Source organism: Cetorhinus maximus, chromosome 18, assembly GCF_964194155.1.
Source record: "Cetorhinus maximus chromosome 18, sCetMax3.hap1.1, whole genome shotgun sequence".
Classification (NCBI taxonomy): domain Eukaryota; kingdom Metazoa; phylum Chordata; class Chondrichthyes; order Lamniformes; family Cetorhinidae; genus Cetorhinus; species Cetorhinus maximus.
Window position 1 is genome coordinate 71273952 of NC_135896.1, and position 13953 is coordinate 71287904.

Sequence of the window (13953 nt, forward strand, 5' to 3'; positions counted from 1 at the left end):
TGTGTTGCCCACACACACAACTTGTTCGAAATTGCCCTGAAGCCTCCTTGCATCCTCCTCACAACCCCGCCCAGTTTTGTGTCATCAGGAAACTTGGAAATATAGCATTTGGTTCCCTCATCCAAGTCATTTATATATATCGTGAATAGCTGGGGCCCAAGCACTGATCCCTGCGGTACACCACTAGTTACCACCTGCCACCCAGAAAAAGACCCATTTATTCCTATTTTCTGTTTCCGGTCTGTCAACCAATTTTCAATCCATGCCAGTCTATTATCCCCAATTAATGCTTTAATTTTTCTCACTGGCCTTTTATGTGGGACCTTATCAAAAGCCTTCTTGGAATCCAAATACACCACATCCACTGGTTCTCCCTTATCTATTCTACTAGTTACATCCTCAAAAAACTCCAGTAGATTAGTTAAGCATGATTTCCCTTTCATAAACCCATGCTGACTTTGTCTAATCCTGTTAATACTTTCCAAGTGTTCTGTTACCACATCTTTTATAATAGACTCTAGCATTTTCCCCACTTCTGATGTTTGTCTAACTGATCTGTATTTCTCTGTTTTTTCTCTCCCTCCCTTTTTTAAATAGTGGGGTTACATTTGTCACCCTCCAATCTGTAGGAACTGCTCCAGAATCTATAGAATTTTGGAAGATGACCACCACGGCATCCAATATTTCCAGGACCACGTCCTTTAGTATTCTGGGATGTAGATTATCAGGCCCTGGGAATTTTTCAGCCTTTAACCCCATTAATTTCTCTAGTGCCATTTTTTTACTAATACTGATTTTCTTCAATTCCTCCCTCTCCCTGGACCCTTGACTCCCTAACATTTCTGGGAAATTATTTGTGTCCTCTTTTGTGAAGACAGAACCAAAATATGTGTTCAATTCTTCTGCCATTTATTTGTTCCCCATTACAATTTGTAAGGGACTTATGTTTGTCTTTGCTAATCTTTTTCTCTTCACACATTTGTAGAAGTTTTTACAGTCAGTTTTATGTTCCTTGCAAGTTTACTCACATACTCCATTTTCCCCTTCTTGATCAATCTTTTTGTCCACTTCTGCTGAATTCTAAACTGCTCCCAATCCTCAGGCTTGCTGCTTTTTCTGGCAATTTTATATGTCTCCTCTTTGGATCTAATAGTATTCCTAATTTATTTTGCAAGCCATGGTTGAGCCACCTTTCCTGTTTTATATTTGCGCCAGTCAGGAATGAATCACTGTTGTAATTCATGTATACGTTCCTTCAATATTAACCATTGCCTATACACTGTCAACCCTTTTAGTTAGGTTCCCCAATCCATCATTGCCAAATCGCGCCTCGTACCCTCATAGTTCCATTTATTTAGATTCAGGATCCTAATTTTGGATTCAGCTTCTTCACTCTCCACCCTAATGAACAATTCTATTATTTTATGGTCACTCTTCCTCAAGCAAAGATTGTTAATTAATCCTTTCTCATTGCAGAATACCCAGTCTGGGATAGCCTGCTCTCTAGTTGTTTCCTCAGTGTATTGGTCTAAATAACCATCATGTACACACTCCAGGAAATTCTCCTCCACAGTATTATTGCTAGTTTGGTTTGCTCAATCTATATGTAGATTAAAGTCACCCATGATTACAGTTGTACCCTTATTGCATGCGTCTCTAATTTCCTGCTTAATGCCTTCCCTTACATCTCCATTACTGTTTGGGGGCCTATAGACAACCCCCACCAACATTTTCTGCCCCTTGGTGTTTCTTATTTCCAGCCAAACAGATTCCACACCATGATTTTCCGAGCCAATATCCTTCCTCACGATTGCATTAATTTCCTCCTTTACTAACAATGCTACCCCACCTTCTTTCCCTATTTGTATATCCTTTCGAAATATTGAATACCACTGGATGTTCAGTTCCCATCCTTAGTCACCCTGCAGCCATGTCTCCATAATTGCAACTATATCATAACCGTTTATATCTATTTGCACTGTTAATTCATCTACCTTATTGCGAATGCTCCGTGCATTAAGATATAATGCCTTTAGACTTGTCTTTTTAACCTCGTTAGGCATCTTAGCTTTATTTTGCACTTTGACCCCATTTGTTTCTTGCCCTTGTTTTTTCTGCCTTCCGCTTTTGCTTCTTACTTTTCTGTCTTTTGTTTCTATCCTTGTTTCCCCCTCCTCTGTCTCCCTGCTCAGGTACCCATCCCCCTGCCATTCTAGTTTAAATCCTCCCCGACCACACTAGCAAACACCACCCCCCCCCCCCCCCCCCAAATAAACATATAACCCTAGGTAGATGATAGTGGCTAAATTACATCTTAAGACTCATTGTTTACAAGGTGATGACAGAGTCAATAGGGCGAAAATATTACCATCTAATAGTTCAACATAATTGCAGGTATCCAAGATACTGTCCTTTGCACTATTTTAATAGCTATTGATAAAGGGAAGCTAAATAATAAAATGTGTATGCAACATTTTTATCTGCACAGAAAAGCACAAACGTTTCTCCTAGTAAACTTTAAACCTTTAAGCTGATTAAAATATTAGCAAGCTATAAATTCTGAACACGGAGGTAAATTCTTACGATAAGCAGAATAGGTAGGTCCACCTTAGCGCACTCATCCTCAACTTATTAAATGCTATTAGGGGATTGCAATCTTGGATAATTGTGTAAATGTACCCTTATTTAATTTACTGGCTGCCCTGGATGTATCTGATCACAAGGAAAGACAATTCGCTTTATTATTTTAGAGAAGACCCAGCTACTTTCTTTGCTAGATATTGGAATGCAAATATAATAGGGTACATTGGTGTTCTCTTCACTAGGGTTATCCATCTTTTTGGTGTGTAACTCTCCCTCAGTCAAAAGGATTGTAGATCATGTGCCAGGACTGTGTCTTTTCACTCATGTCAATTCTAAAGGCCACTGAATCAGAGCACCTACTTGTGTACTTGATCAAATTGGTTTTAGAATTCTGTGTTAATTAATTAGTTACTCCACTTTTTATCTTCTTACCACACCACCCCAAAAAAATGACGACTTAGTATATCACTCTTTAAAAATAAATCCTGATACACAAGGAAAGAAAATTTGACCATCTCGATATGGTGTCCTTGGGTTTCTGTTTGAGGAAAAGAGCTTTAGGTTTTGTATTTTACAAAAAGAGTCAGAATTTCTCAAGATTTTGTACAATCTGAGTATTTCCCTACTTCTTATTCTATTTACAAATCTCCTCTGATCAAAGTGGAGATTCTTGCCAGGATAGGATTCCACAAGGATCAGCACCAGTTGTGATATGAATGCTCATTTCATTGTCCTGAATTAAGTTAAGTGGCATGTTTCTTAGGCTTGGGACCACTATTTGTCGATACAAAACTGATTCACCAGAAGCAGGAAAAACAGAGTTGAAAACAGTTTTTCTCAATTGAATGAGTAGTTTTTCAAGTCTGCAGCAGTTGTGGCTTTGTTTCCAGGGTTGACTGGCTTCTGCTTTCAGTAAATTAATCTTTGCAAAGGATAAATTTCTTTGGTAAAGTCGTACTTTGGTTAACATGATTTCTCCTAAAAAGCTTGTTATAGTCCCCTTTCTTAGCATACATGAGTGAAAGGTTATTTATACTCCCCCATCCATTATCTAATGATGGGAAGCCCCAATTTGAAGAAGATGGAAATATTTCTTACTTTAGCAATTGCATTACTCAGAAAGAGAGTGCACCATATATAATCTCCCCCACCTTTCGTCTCTGAGCACTGACCCTTCATTACAATGGGCTGTGTATTGTAGATGTGTAAAACTGGAGTCTTGGGACTCTCATGAAGCCCATAAGCTCATTAGATTTCATACTTGCTTACGTAATTGCAAGTTATTTTTGTTGCCATATGTTAATAGGAAGGTTTTCTGCAATGATAGCACTATTTTTCCTCGGGATGGCTGATACTATTAGGTTAGGGTACCTGTGAGTGGGGTTCCTATGAGTGCGTTAATCTTTGAAGAGATGTTGTGAGAACACTCACATGTATAAGGCCAAATGTTTTCAGGGCTTGAATGGAAGTCGTGAAAATTGAGTTTATCAATTGCAACTAACAGGTGACCATGGTTAGAAGTCTTTTTGTCTGACCTGCTGTCAGATGGTGAGTAATGTTCCTTTCTAATGTAGTTGAGCTAAACCTAATAAATGCTTTTAAATTGCAGAATCAACCTTAAAGCTAAATTAACCTGTGTGTGTGAGCTGTGTGAATTTAAAATCAGATTGTTTCCCCAGTAGCAGAAAAACTGCCAGCCATATTAGTGGTGTAACTCCTTAAGAGGCAGTTTACCCAAGCTTCCAGTTTATTTTTTATTCTGGTTTAATAATAGGGAGTGAGATAAGTGCTGTGTGTGTTTAATGGTGTGGGTTTCCTTTTCTTCCCTCAGTGACTTGAAGCTATGGTGTTCAGCTACTCTATTAAAATTCTGTGTGCTGGGTTATCTGGTAATGGAATCTGTTCTCCCTCACAGCTAATCTTGCTTATGGCTCTGCTGATTTTTCCCTTTGGATACATTGGTTCATTAAGCCATTTAACTAAATCTATGCATTTTTTCCCTTTTTAAGACTGGAAAGAAGCCAGTTAAGGCTGTGTTGTGGGTGTCAGCAGATGGACTGCGAGTGGTGGATGAGAAAACGAAGGTCAGTTTACTATTCTGTTTACTCCCTGCCATGATTAGTTCTCATCTTTGCAACCTTTACCTTGGCATTGGTTTGTCATTTCGAGAAGCAATTGTCAACATTTTTTTTTATCTTGTGTGGCTCTTTGAAATCGCAACATAGTTTATTTTCCAAATTGTTTAACATGCACAGAATCATTAATTTTCCTCCGGCACTCATTGCAGGAGAATATGTTGCCTTGATTTAGAGCTATAGAAGCTTAAGTGGAGAAAAATAGAATGCTAAAATTACATTTCTGGGTTACTTTGTGAATTATGAGAATATTATATACACTGGGGTAGTCCAACATACGACCCGTGGGCCACCACAGGTTTCTATCAGGCTCAACCAGTGTTCAAAATGCATACAAGTACAAGTAAGTGGAAGTGACAGATTCTGTAAGGAGCTGCTCCCCCAATCACAGGCTATTTCGTTCCTGTGCTTGCAGCGAATAGGCTCACTGAGCCTATCAGCAGCAAACACAGGAGAGAAACAGTCTGTGATTGTAGGTGCAGCGAACAGTGGGAAAGTGAGTAGCGGCGCTCAGCCTGAGGACTGGAGCAGCAGTGAGGGAGCGGCTACAGTGGGACGGGAGGATGGCAAGGGAGCAGCCACAGCAGGGGAGGAGTATTGAGGGAGAGGCTACAGCGGGGGAGAGTCAGTGAGGGAACGGTTACAGCAGGGAGGAGAGGCAACAAAGGAGCAGCTACAGCTGTGGAGAAGCAGCGAGGGAGCAGCTACAGCAGGGGAGAGGTCGCAAGAGAGAGCATATAGTGGGAGAGAGGTGGTGAGGGAGCAGCTACAGCCGGGGAGATGGGCAGCGAGGGAGCGACTACAGTAGGGGAAAGGCAGCGAGGGAGCAGCTACAACGGAAAGAGAGGCAACCAGGGAGCGGATACAACGGAGAAAGAGAAGCAACCAGGGAGCAGCTACAGCCGGGGAAGAAAGACAGCAAGGCAGCGGCTACAATGGGGGAGAAGCAGCAAGGGAGTAGCTACAACCGGAAGAGCAACAGCGAGAAAGTGGCTACAACGAGAAGAGCGACAGCAAGGGAGCAACAACAACACGTGAGCGACAGCGAGGAAGCGGCTGCAACAGGTGAGCAACAGTGAAGAAAAAAAGAGAGGCAATGAGGGTGCAGCTACAGCTAGGGAGAAGTGGTGAGCGAGTGACTATAGCGAGGGAACGGCTACAACGGGGGAAGAGAGGCAGCAAGGGAGCAGCTACAGTGGGGGAGGGAGGTGGCAAGGAACGGCTACAGTGTGGGAGTGGTGGTGAGGGAGCAGCTACAGCAGGGAGAGAGGGGGCGAGGAAACTGCTACAGTGTGGGAGAGGCGTTGAGGGTGCGATGACAACAGGGGAGGGAGGTGGCGAGGGAGCTGCCACAGTGGGCGAGGCGGTCGATGGGGTGGTTGGTACAGTATAAGAAACTTTACTGCCCCACTTTTGCTAACCCTTACAGAAGCAGCTTACCTCACTTGCCCTTAGTTGTTTGCAGATTACAGAAGCAGCTGCTAAGGTAAACTATATTTTTACTCCTCAAGCTGCAGCAGGACTTCCTTCCTACTTCCTTTAGCTGTCGATCAATGATCACCCATAATCATCCATAATATTTATCAAATCAAAGATGGCAGCCGCCTTGATTACAAGCGAGAAAAGGAAAATTGCTACAGAATGTTGAGTTTTCAAAGGCTCTTGGACTAATGATTTTGTTTTTGTTATTGAGCGTAATGAGGGGTATATTATGCCTGATATGTCAAGAGATTATAGCTGTTTTCAAAGAGTATGATATCGTTCAACATTATTCTATGAAACATGCTGGCAAATTTGACAGTCTCACAGGTCAGTTGAGAATTGATTGAGTGTTATGTTATTAGATGATGTGAATCTTTCTTTAAAATCCCAAACTCTTTAAGCCATCAAGTACTTTTGAAGTGTAGTCAACTGTTGTGAAGTAGGAAACTCAGCAGCCAATTTGTACGCAGCAAATTTCCTCTAACATTGGTATGATAATGAACAGATAATTTATTTTGTTGATATTGATTGAGGATTTTTTTTTCACTCATGGGCTGAGTGTGGCACCAGCAAGGCTGCTTTGTTGCCCTTGAGAAAGTTGTGGTGAGCTGCCGTTTTGAACAGTTGCAGTCCATATGGTGTGAGTACAACACAGTGCTGTTGGGGAGTTCCAGGATTTTGACTCAGCAACAATGAGGCAATGGTGATATGGTTTCAAGTCAAGATGTTGTGTGGCTTGCAGTTGGCGGTGTTCCCATGTGTCTACTGCCCTCAAGGAGTTGAGAGAGGTGGTGGTGAGGTAGACCTGGGTGTGGTGAGTGAAAATCTGAAAACTAAAGCTGTGCTTTTGGATGATGCCGCCAAGGGGGCAGCATGTAGATATAAAAAAAATAGGAGGTTAACAGTAGATCCTACCAGGTCACCAAAGGTAGTACTGCAGGAGCAGGAAGAAGAGCCATTGCAAGTAATACTCCAACTGAAATTAGATGGATAAAAATGGAAGCATGTGAGGACAGTCCCACCTATTTAGATGACAGCAGAAGGATGTTAGAGCAGATGGTGTGGTCAACTGTGTCAAAAGCTGCAGAGAGGTCGAGAAGAACGAGGAAGGAAAGTTTACTTTTGTCACAGTCACGTAGGATGTCATTTATTTTTTTGATAAGAGCTGTTTCAGCACTGTGACAGGGCGAAACCTGATTGGCGGAATTCCAACATGGAGAACTGGAAAATACAGGAACCAATTTGGGAGGCAACAACACATTTAACAACTTTGGAGAAGAAAGAGAGGTTGGAGATAGGCCAGTAGTTTGTAAGCGGTGGAAGTCACGAGTTTGGAAAGTGCTGTTTAAGGAGATGTAGTGAGTTGCTGCAGTGCATCTTGCACTTTATATACAGTGCTGCTACTGCATTAGTGGTAGAGGGAATGACTGGATATGGCGCTGATCAAGCAGGCTGCTTTGACTTGGATGATGTTGAACTCCTTGAGTGTCATTGGAGCTGCAATCATCCAGGCAAGTGGAGGGTATTCCATCACACCCCTGACTTAAACCTTATAGAGGGTGGACAGGTTTTGAGGAGCCAAGAGGTGAGTTAGTTGACGCAGAATTCCCAGCCTCTGACCTGCTATTGTAACCACAGTATTTATATGGCTGGTCCGGTTAGGTTTCTGGTCAATGCTAATCTCTAGGGTGTTGATGGTGGGAAATTCAGTGATGGTAATGCTATTAAATGCCAATGGGAGATGGTTCAACTCTGTCTTGGTGGGGATGGTCATTGCCTGCCATTTGTGTGGCAGAATACCACTTCCCAGTTAATACCCCAAGGCTGAATGTTGTCTAGGTCTTGCTGCATGCAGGCATGGACTGCTTCTGAGGGGTTGCAACTGGTACTGAACATTGTGCAATCATCAGCAACCATTCCCACTTGGACCTTATATTGGAGGGAAGGTCATTGATAAAGCAGCTGAAGATGGTTGGATACTAAAACAAAAACAGAATTACCTGGAAAAACTCAGCAGGTCTGGCAGCATCGGCAGAGAAGAAGAGTTGACGCTTCGAGTCCTCATGACCCTTCAACAGAACTTCAGCAGGATTTCCAGCATCCGCAGTAGTTTTTTGTTTTTATGGTTGGATACTACCTGCCTCTTCACTGGATATGCAGTACATCTGTAGATCTTTTCCCCTATGTTCTCTAACACTATAACTGTAACTTTGTTGCACAGGTTATAATACTCAACTGACTAAGAAGTTGCCACAAATGTTTGTACAATTTTCCCTGAAGCACAGATTGCTACTTTGGTGTGTTAAGTTCTCTCTCCTAAAAATAATGCTTAAACATAAGTAGGTTTAGTGTCGTTGAACTAAAATGAGCTAAATGCCCCAAGGTGCTACACAGGAGCATTATAAAAAGAGCCACTTAAGGTGAAATTAGGTCAGATGACTAAAAGCTTGGTCAAAGAGGTATGTATAAAGGAGTGTCTAAAAGGTGGAAACCAAGGTAAAGAGATGGAAGGTGCATGGGAAGTATTCCAGCACTTAGGACCTAGGCAATTGAAAGTGATTAAAATTGGGGACACTCAAGTTGCCAGAGTTAGAAGAGCGCATGTATTTCGAGGGTTGTAGGGCTGGAGAAGATTTTATTGATAGGGAGAGGTGAAGTCATTGAGGGATTTGAAAACAAGGATGAGAATTTTAAAATTAAGATGTTGCTTGACTGGAAGTCAGTGCAGGTCAGTGAACACAAGGGTGATACGTGAATATACTTTGTATGATACAGGCAGCAGAGTTTTGGATGAACTCAAGTTTACAGAGGGTCAAATGTAGGAGACCAGCCAGGAGTGCATTGGAGTAGTCAAGTGTAGAGATAATGAAGGTTTCGGCAGCAGATGAACTGAGACAGGGGAAATCAGATGCTGTTCAAAGGTGAACATAAGTGGTCTTAGTGATGGGTCCACAACCCCATCTTGGAGTCGAATGTGACACCAAGATTGCGAATAGACTAGCTTAATCTCAAACTGTTGCCAGAGAGAAGGATAGAGTCAGTGGCTAGGGAAAGGATTTTGGAGCAGGGATCAGGAACAATGGCTTCAGTCTCCCCAATATTTAATCAGAGGAAATTTCTGCTCATCCAGTACTTGATGTCAGATAACCCGTCTTATAATTTAGTTACAGCAGAGGAGTTGAGAGAAGTGGTGGTGAAGTAGAGCTGGGTGTTATCGGCATACATATGAAAACTAATGCCATGCTTTTGGATGATGTCGCCATGTAGATATAAAAAGAAAGTGGAGGTTAATGATAGGTCTTTTGGGGACACCAAAGGCACAGGCGCAAGAAGAGAAGCCATTGCAAGTAATACTGTAATTGCGATTAGATAGATAAGAATGGAAGCATGTCCCACCCAGCTGGATGACAGCAGAGAGATGTCAGAGAGGATGGTGTGGTCGACTGTGTCAAAGGCTGCAGAAAGGTCAAGAAAGACGAGGAAGGAAAGTTTACCTTGTCACAGTCACATAGGAGGTTGCCATGAAGATATTAATGTATATTGGAAATTTTTTTTTTAATAGTCTGTAGGTGTGTCTTAATTGGATTAAAGCCAGCAAGCCTGGGTGCTTTGATGTGTACTAGTTTTGAGATGTGAGAGGTAGAGTGTATTTGCATTTTTTTTGAATAGAGCATTCAAGAAGGCAAATGAAATCTGGCACCTAGCTAGCAGAGACCAAGCAATATTTTTTTAACTAATAAAATTGGTACTATGAAAGGGGTTTTATTGTTAGAAGGGGTGGAGGTCAAAGAGGCTAATGATACAATGACAATTTACATTCAATGTGTTGTGCTAGGTATAACTTCAGCAGTTTTGTGTCTGCAGAGCAGAGACAATGTAAGATCAAAGTAGCTGTAACCCTCCAACTGACTCCAAAGGAACCAAAGTGAAAGGAACCTCATTTTGAATTTGAAAGGTGAAAATGCTTTGCCTGGTGTCCGTTTAATAATCTATGTGTTGCTGTTGCCTTAATGGAGATTAGTTTGGGAATTTGTTAAAAGTTATGATATTAGTAATTTGTAGCCATGTATATATATTTAACTTGTGTAAATTAATAAAATGTTTCATTTAGTTTAATATAAAACCTCTCGAGAACTGATGGTCTGATTCCTGAATCTCAAACATACCACTTAAAAATACAAGCTATGACTGTTGTTTAAAGTTTCCCTCTGGGATTTTTAAATAATTCAGCTCTACCAAACTGCTGTCTCATAACAGATGTCATTTATTTCTTTGATAAGAGCTGTTTCGACACTGTGACAGGCGGAAACCTGATTAGAGGAATTCCAACTTGGAGAACTGGAAAACACGGGAACCGATTTGGGAGGCAGCTACACATTTAACGACTTCAGAGAAGAAAGGGAGGTTGGAGATAGGCCAGTAGTTTGTAAGGATGCTGGGATCGATGGTTGGTTTTTTGGAAGAGAAGGACGATGATGGCAGATTTTACAGAGGGACAAGAGGACCATTAACAATATTAGCTAATATCAGGACCAGGAGGTCAAGTTGGGTGTCCAGTAGTTTAGTGGGAATTGGATTGAGGGAGCAGGAGGTGGGTGAAATGAACAAGATTTGATGAGAGAGGGCATAAGAGAAGATAGGAGTGAAAGTAAAAACTAGATGAGTTCAGGGCTAGGGCAGGGAGTAGCATTAGAGGAAGTTTTGCCAGGTGGGCTTGTGGAAGCAGAGGACCCTGCAGAAGCAGCTGATTGGATGGTCTCGATCTTAGTGACAAGTCTATGAGCCCAAAGTCCATTTCCCAAAGAAATGATCTCTTATCTGTCACTCTTCTGTTCATTCTTTATAAATAACTTAATGCTGTAAGACGGACATGTGACCTCAGAACAGGAAGTAATGTGATGGATTATCTTTGGCAGCATGCAACTATAAATCTCATTCTCCTGCAGCAGCCAAATGACTTGCTGTTTTAAACGATTGCTAAAATAGAACTGTACTAAAACAGATTATAAATATTGTAGCTCTATAAAACTTTGAATTTGACTCTAAGAGTACAAATTCTCCTTCAGTCAGAGGAAGCTGCCCAGACATCAATGTTGACATATATAATGTTATTTACAAAGTGACTGAGCATAAGCTAAATTTGATATCTTTGCATATTGATCAGTGTGCACTCAGGCATTACCATTTTGCTTGATAACCTTAGTTTGCAGTCTTTGTTGCGCTGTTGACAATTCCAGCAGCAAGCTGGCAGTCTGTCCCCCAGTGTTGAAAAACAAAACAGCAGTTTCTGAAGTTGACTTGATACAATTTCATAAGGCACTCAAACAGGAGATCAGAGTATGTGTCAATTTTGATTATCAGTCTTTAGCACAGTGTGTGTTAGCAAAGCAGTGTGCATTGTCCTATTCATGCTACAGAGTCTCAATGGAATTTTACAGTTTCTCCTCCATGTTCTTGGCAATACCCTGTTTATACAAAGGGATGAAAGGACCAAAGAGTGACTGCTTGGCTGAGTCATGTCCCTTCTGTCTGTCCCTTGTTAAGTATCAGCCTGGACAGAAGAGAGCAATTTTCACAAGATCTACCTGGGATTTTGAAAAATGGAAGCTTAGGAAAAACTGCAGCATTTATCCAAACTGCTGTGCATGCATACTAGCTGATATATGTGTATTTTTTGCACTACTGTTTTTCAATTCTCAGGAGCTACATCCCTGGTAGAATCTCTGAAAACTACTTGTTTCATTAGGGAGAAAATCAGAGAATTCAGAACTGGGGACAGTGCCTTCCACAACCAAACGGCAAGGAAATAATGAGCAGATAATCTGTTCTTTTTGTAATATTGTTTGAGGGATAAATATTGATCAAGACACTGGGGAGATGCCCCTGCTGCTCTTTGAAAAAGTGCCATAGGGCCTTTGATATCCACCTGAAGGAACAGAAGAGGTCTCAATTTAATATCTCTGACAACGCAGCACTCATTAAGTACTGTACTGGAAGTGTCAGCCAGGATTGTGTGCTTGAGTATCGCAAGGGACCTGAATTCATAGCCTTCTGATGCAGAGGTAAGAGTGCTATCACTGAGACAAAGCTGCCTTGCAGGAAAGAAGGTGAACATGGCATTGGAACACAGAACTAGGAATTAATCATTCAGCCCTTCAAACCTGGTCAATCATTCGGTTAGATCATGACTCATCTGTATCTCGGCTTCTACTCACCTGGGTTCCATAACCCTTAATAAGCTCATCCAAACAAAATTGATCGATTTCAGTTTTTGACAGCCTCAACCACCTTTTAGGGGCAGAGAGTTCCAAATTTCAGGTATGCTAATTAGTCCATCAATGTTTATGCTGAATGGGCAACATGCAAACATACGAATTAGGAGAAGTAGGCCACTTGGTCCCTTGAGCCTGCTATGCCATTCAATATGATCATGGCTGATCTGATTGTAACCTCAAACCCACATTCCTGCCTACCCTGATAACTTTTCACCCCCTTGTTAATCAAGAATATATCTAGCTCTGCATTAAAAATATTCAAAGACCCTGCTTCCGCTGCCTTTTGAGGAAGAGAGTTCCAAAGACTCACTACCCTCAGAGAAAAAATATCTCCTTATCTCTGTCTTAAATGAGCGACCCCTTATTTTTAAGCAGTGACCCCTAGTTCTAGATTCTCCCACAAGAGGAAACATCCTCTCCACATCAAGACCCCTCAGAATATTAAAGGTTTCAATCAAGTCACCTCCTACTCTTCTAAACTCCAGTGAATACAAGTCAAACCTCTCGAACCATTCCTCGTAAGACAACCCGCCCATTCCTGGTATTAGTCTAGTAAAATTTTCCAAACTGCTTCTAATGCATTTACATCTTTCTTTAAATAATGGGACCAGTACTGTACACAACCATCTGCAAATTTCACCAGATATATGCAAAACAGCAATTTCTTGGGTTCTGAAGTAGCTCGTAGACAAAAATATAATTTGTAAATAGTAAACAGAGCATCAAGACTATTGTCTCCTAATTATTTTTATTTTATTCTTATAAATTTATTTTCAAATATTAAAATAATGAGTTGTAATCCTTGCTTTGCTTGATGTTAATAAACTTCTTTGATTCCTTCGTTTGCTCTAAAATATGTTCTCTGTTAAACCAAGGCATGGTCTGATCTCTCAGGTGGATGTTAACGATCATGTGGCACTACTTTGAAGAGCATGGCTGTTATCCCTGATGTCTTGGCCAATATTTATCCCTCAGCCAACATTACAAAAACAGTTATCTGACCATTATTGATCTTGCTGTGTGCAAATTGGCTGCAACATTTTCCTACACTACAACAGTATCTACACTTTTAAATTACTTCATTGGCTGTAAATTGCTTTGAGGCACCTGGTGGCCAAGAAAGTGCTATATAAATGCAAGTCTCTTTTTTAAACAGTTGCATTTAGTTTTCAATTGAGCAAGCTGTGTACATATTTAGTTGATGTACTTGCACCTTAACAGCAGAATTTGAATGATTTCTCCTCAGGAGGGAAGAGAATGATGTAAAGTGTGTTGCTGGAGCAGGAAGAAGGATTGATGTGTAAACAGCAGGACATTTGAAGTTCCCCTTAAAGGGATTCAGTGACAGCAGTAGGTTAATGTGAATTAATGTCATGTAACTGAGAGCAAATTCAGGTGGACCTATGAAATGGGATATAATCAGTTTGGTTTGAGGTGAGATTGGACCGTCATGTATAGAGCTTAGAGTTGCTTTGGAA

General features: G+C 41.2%; 1 protein-coding gene across 13 annotated transcripts in view; it reads left to right on the plus strand.

Moving 5' to 3' along the window:
- numb (NUMB endocytic adaptor protein) overlaps nucleotides 1-13953 on the plus strand; it is a 255961-nt gene that overhangs the window by 195946 nt on the left and 46062 nt on the right. For 11 of the 13 annotated variants that reach the window (XM_078562884.1, XM_078562881.1, XM_078562880.1 and 8 more), the window contains one exon: nucleotides 4593-4667. The exons of 1 other annotated variant lie outside the window; for it this stretch is intronic. In XM_078562884.1, coding sequence (XP_078419010.1) covers nucleotides 4593-4667 — 75 coding nt within the window. Of the gene's footprint in view, nucleotides 1-4087; nucleotides 4132-4592; nucleotides 4668-13953 lie in introns of all 13 variants that reach the window. One more of the 13 variants, XM_078562892.1, reaches the window with a different exon arrangement.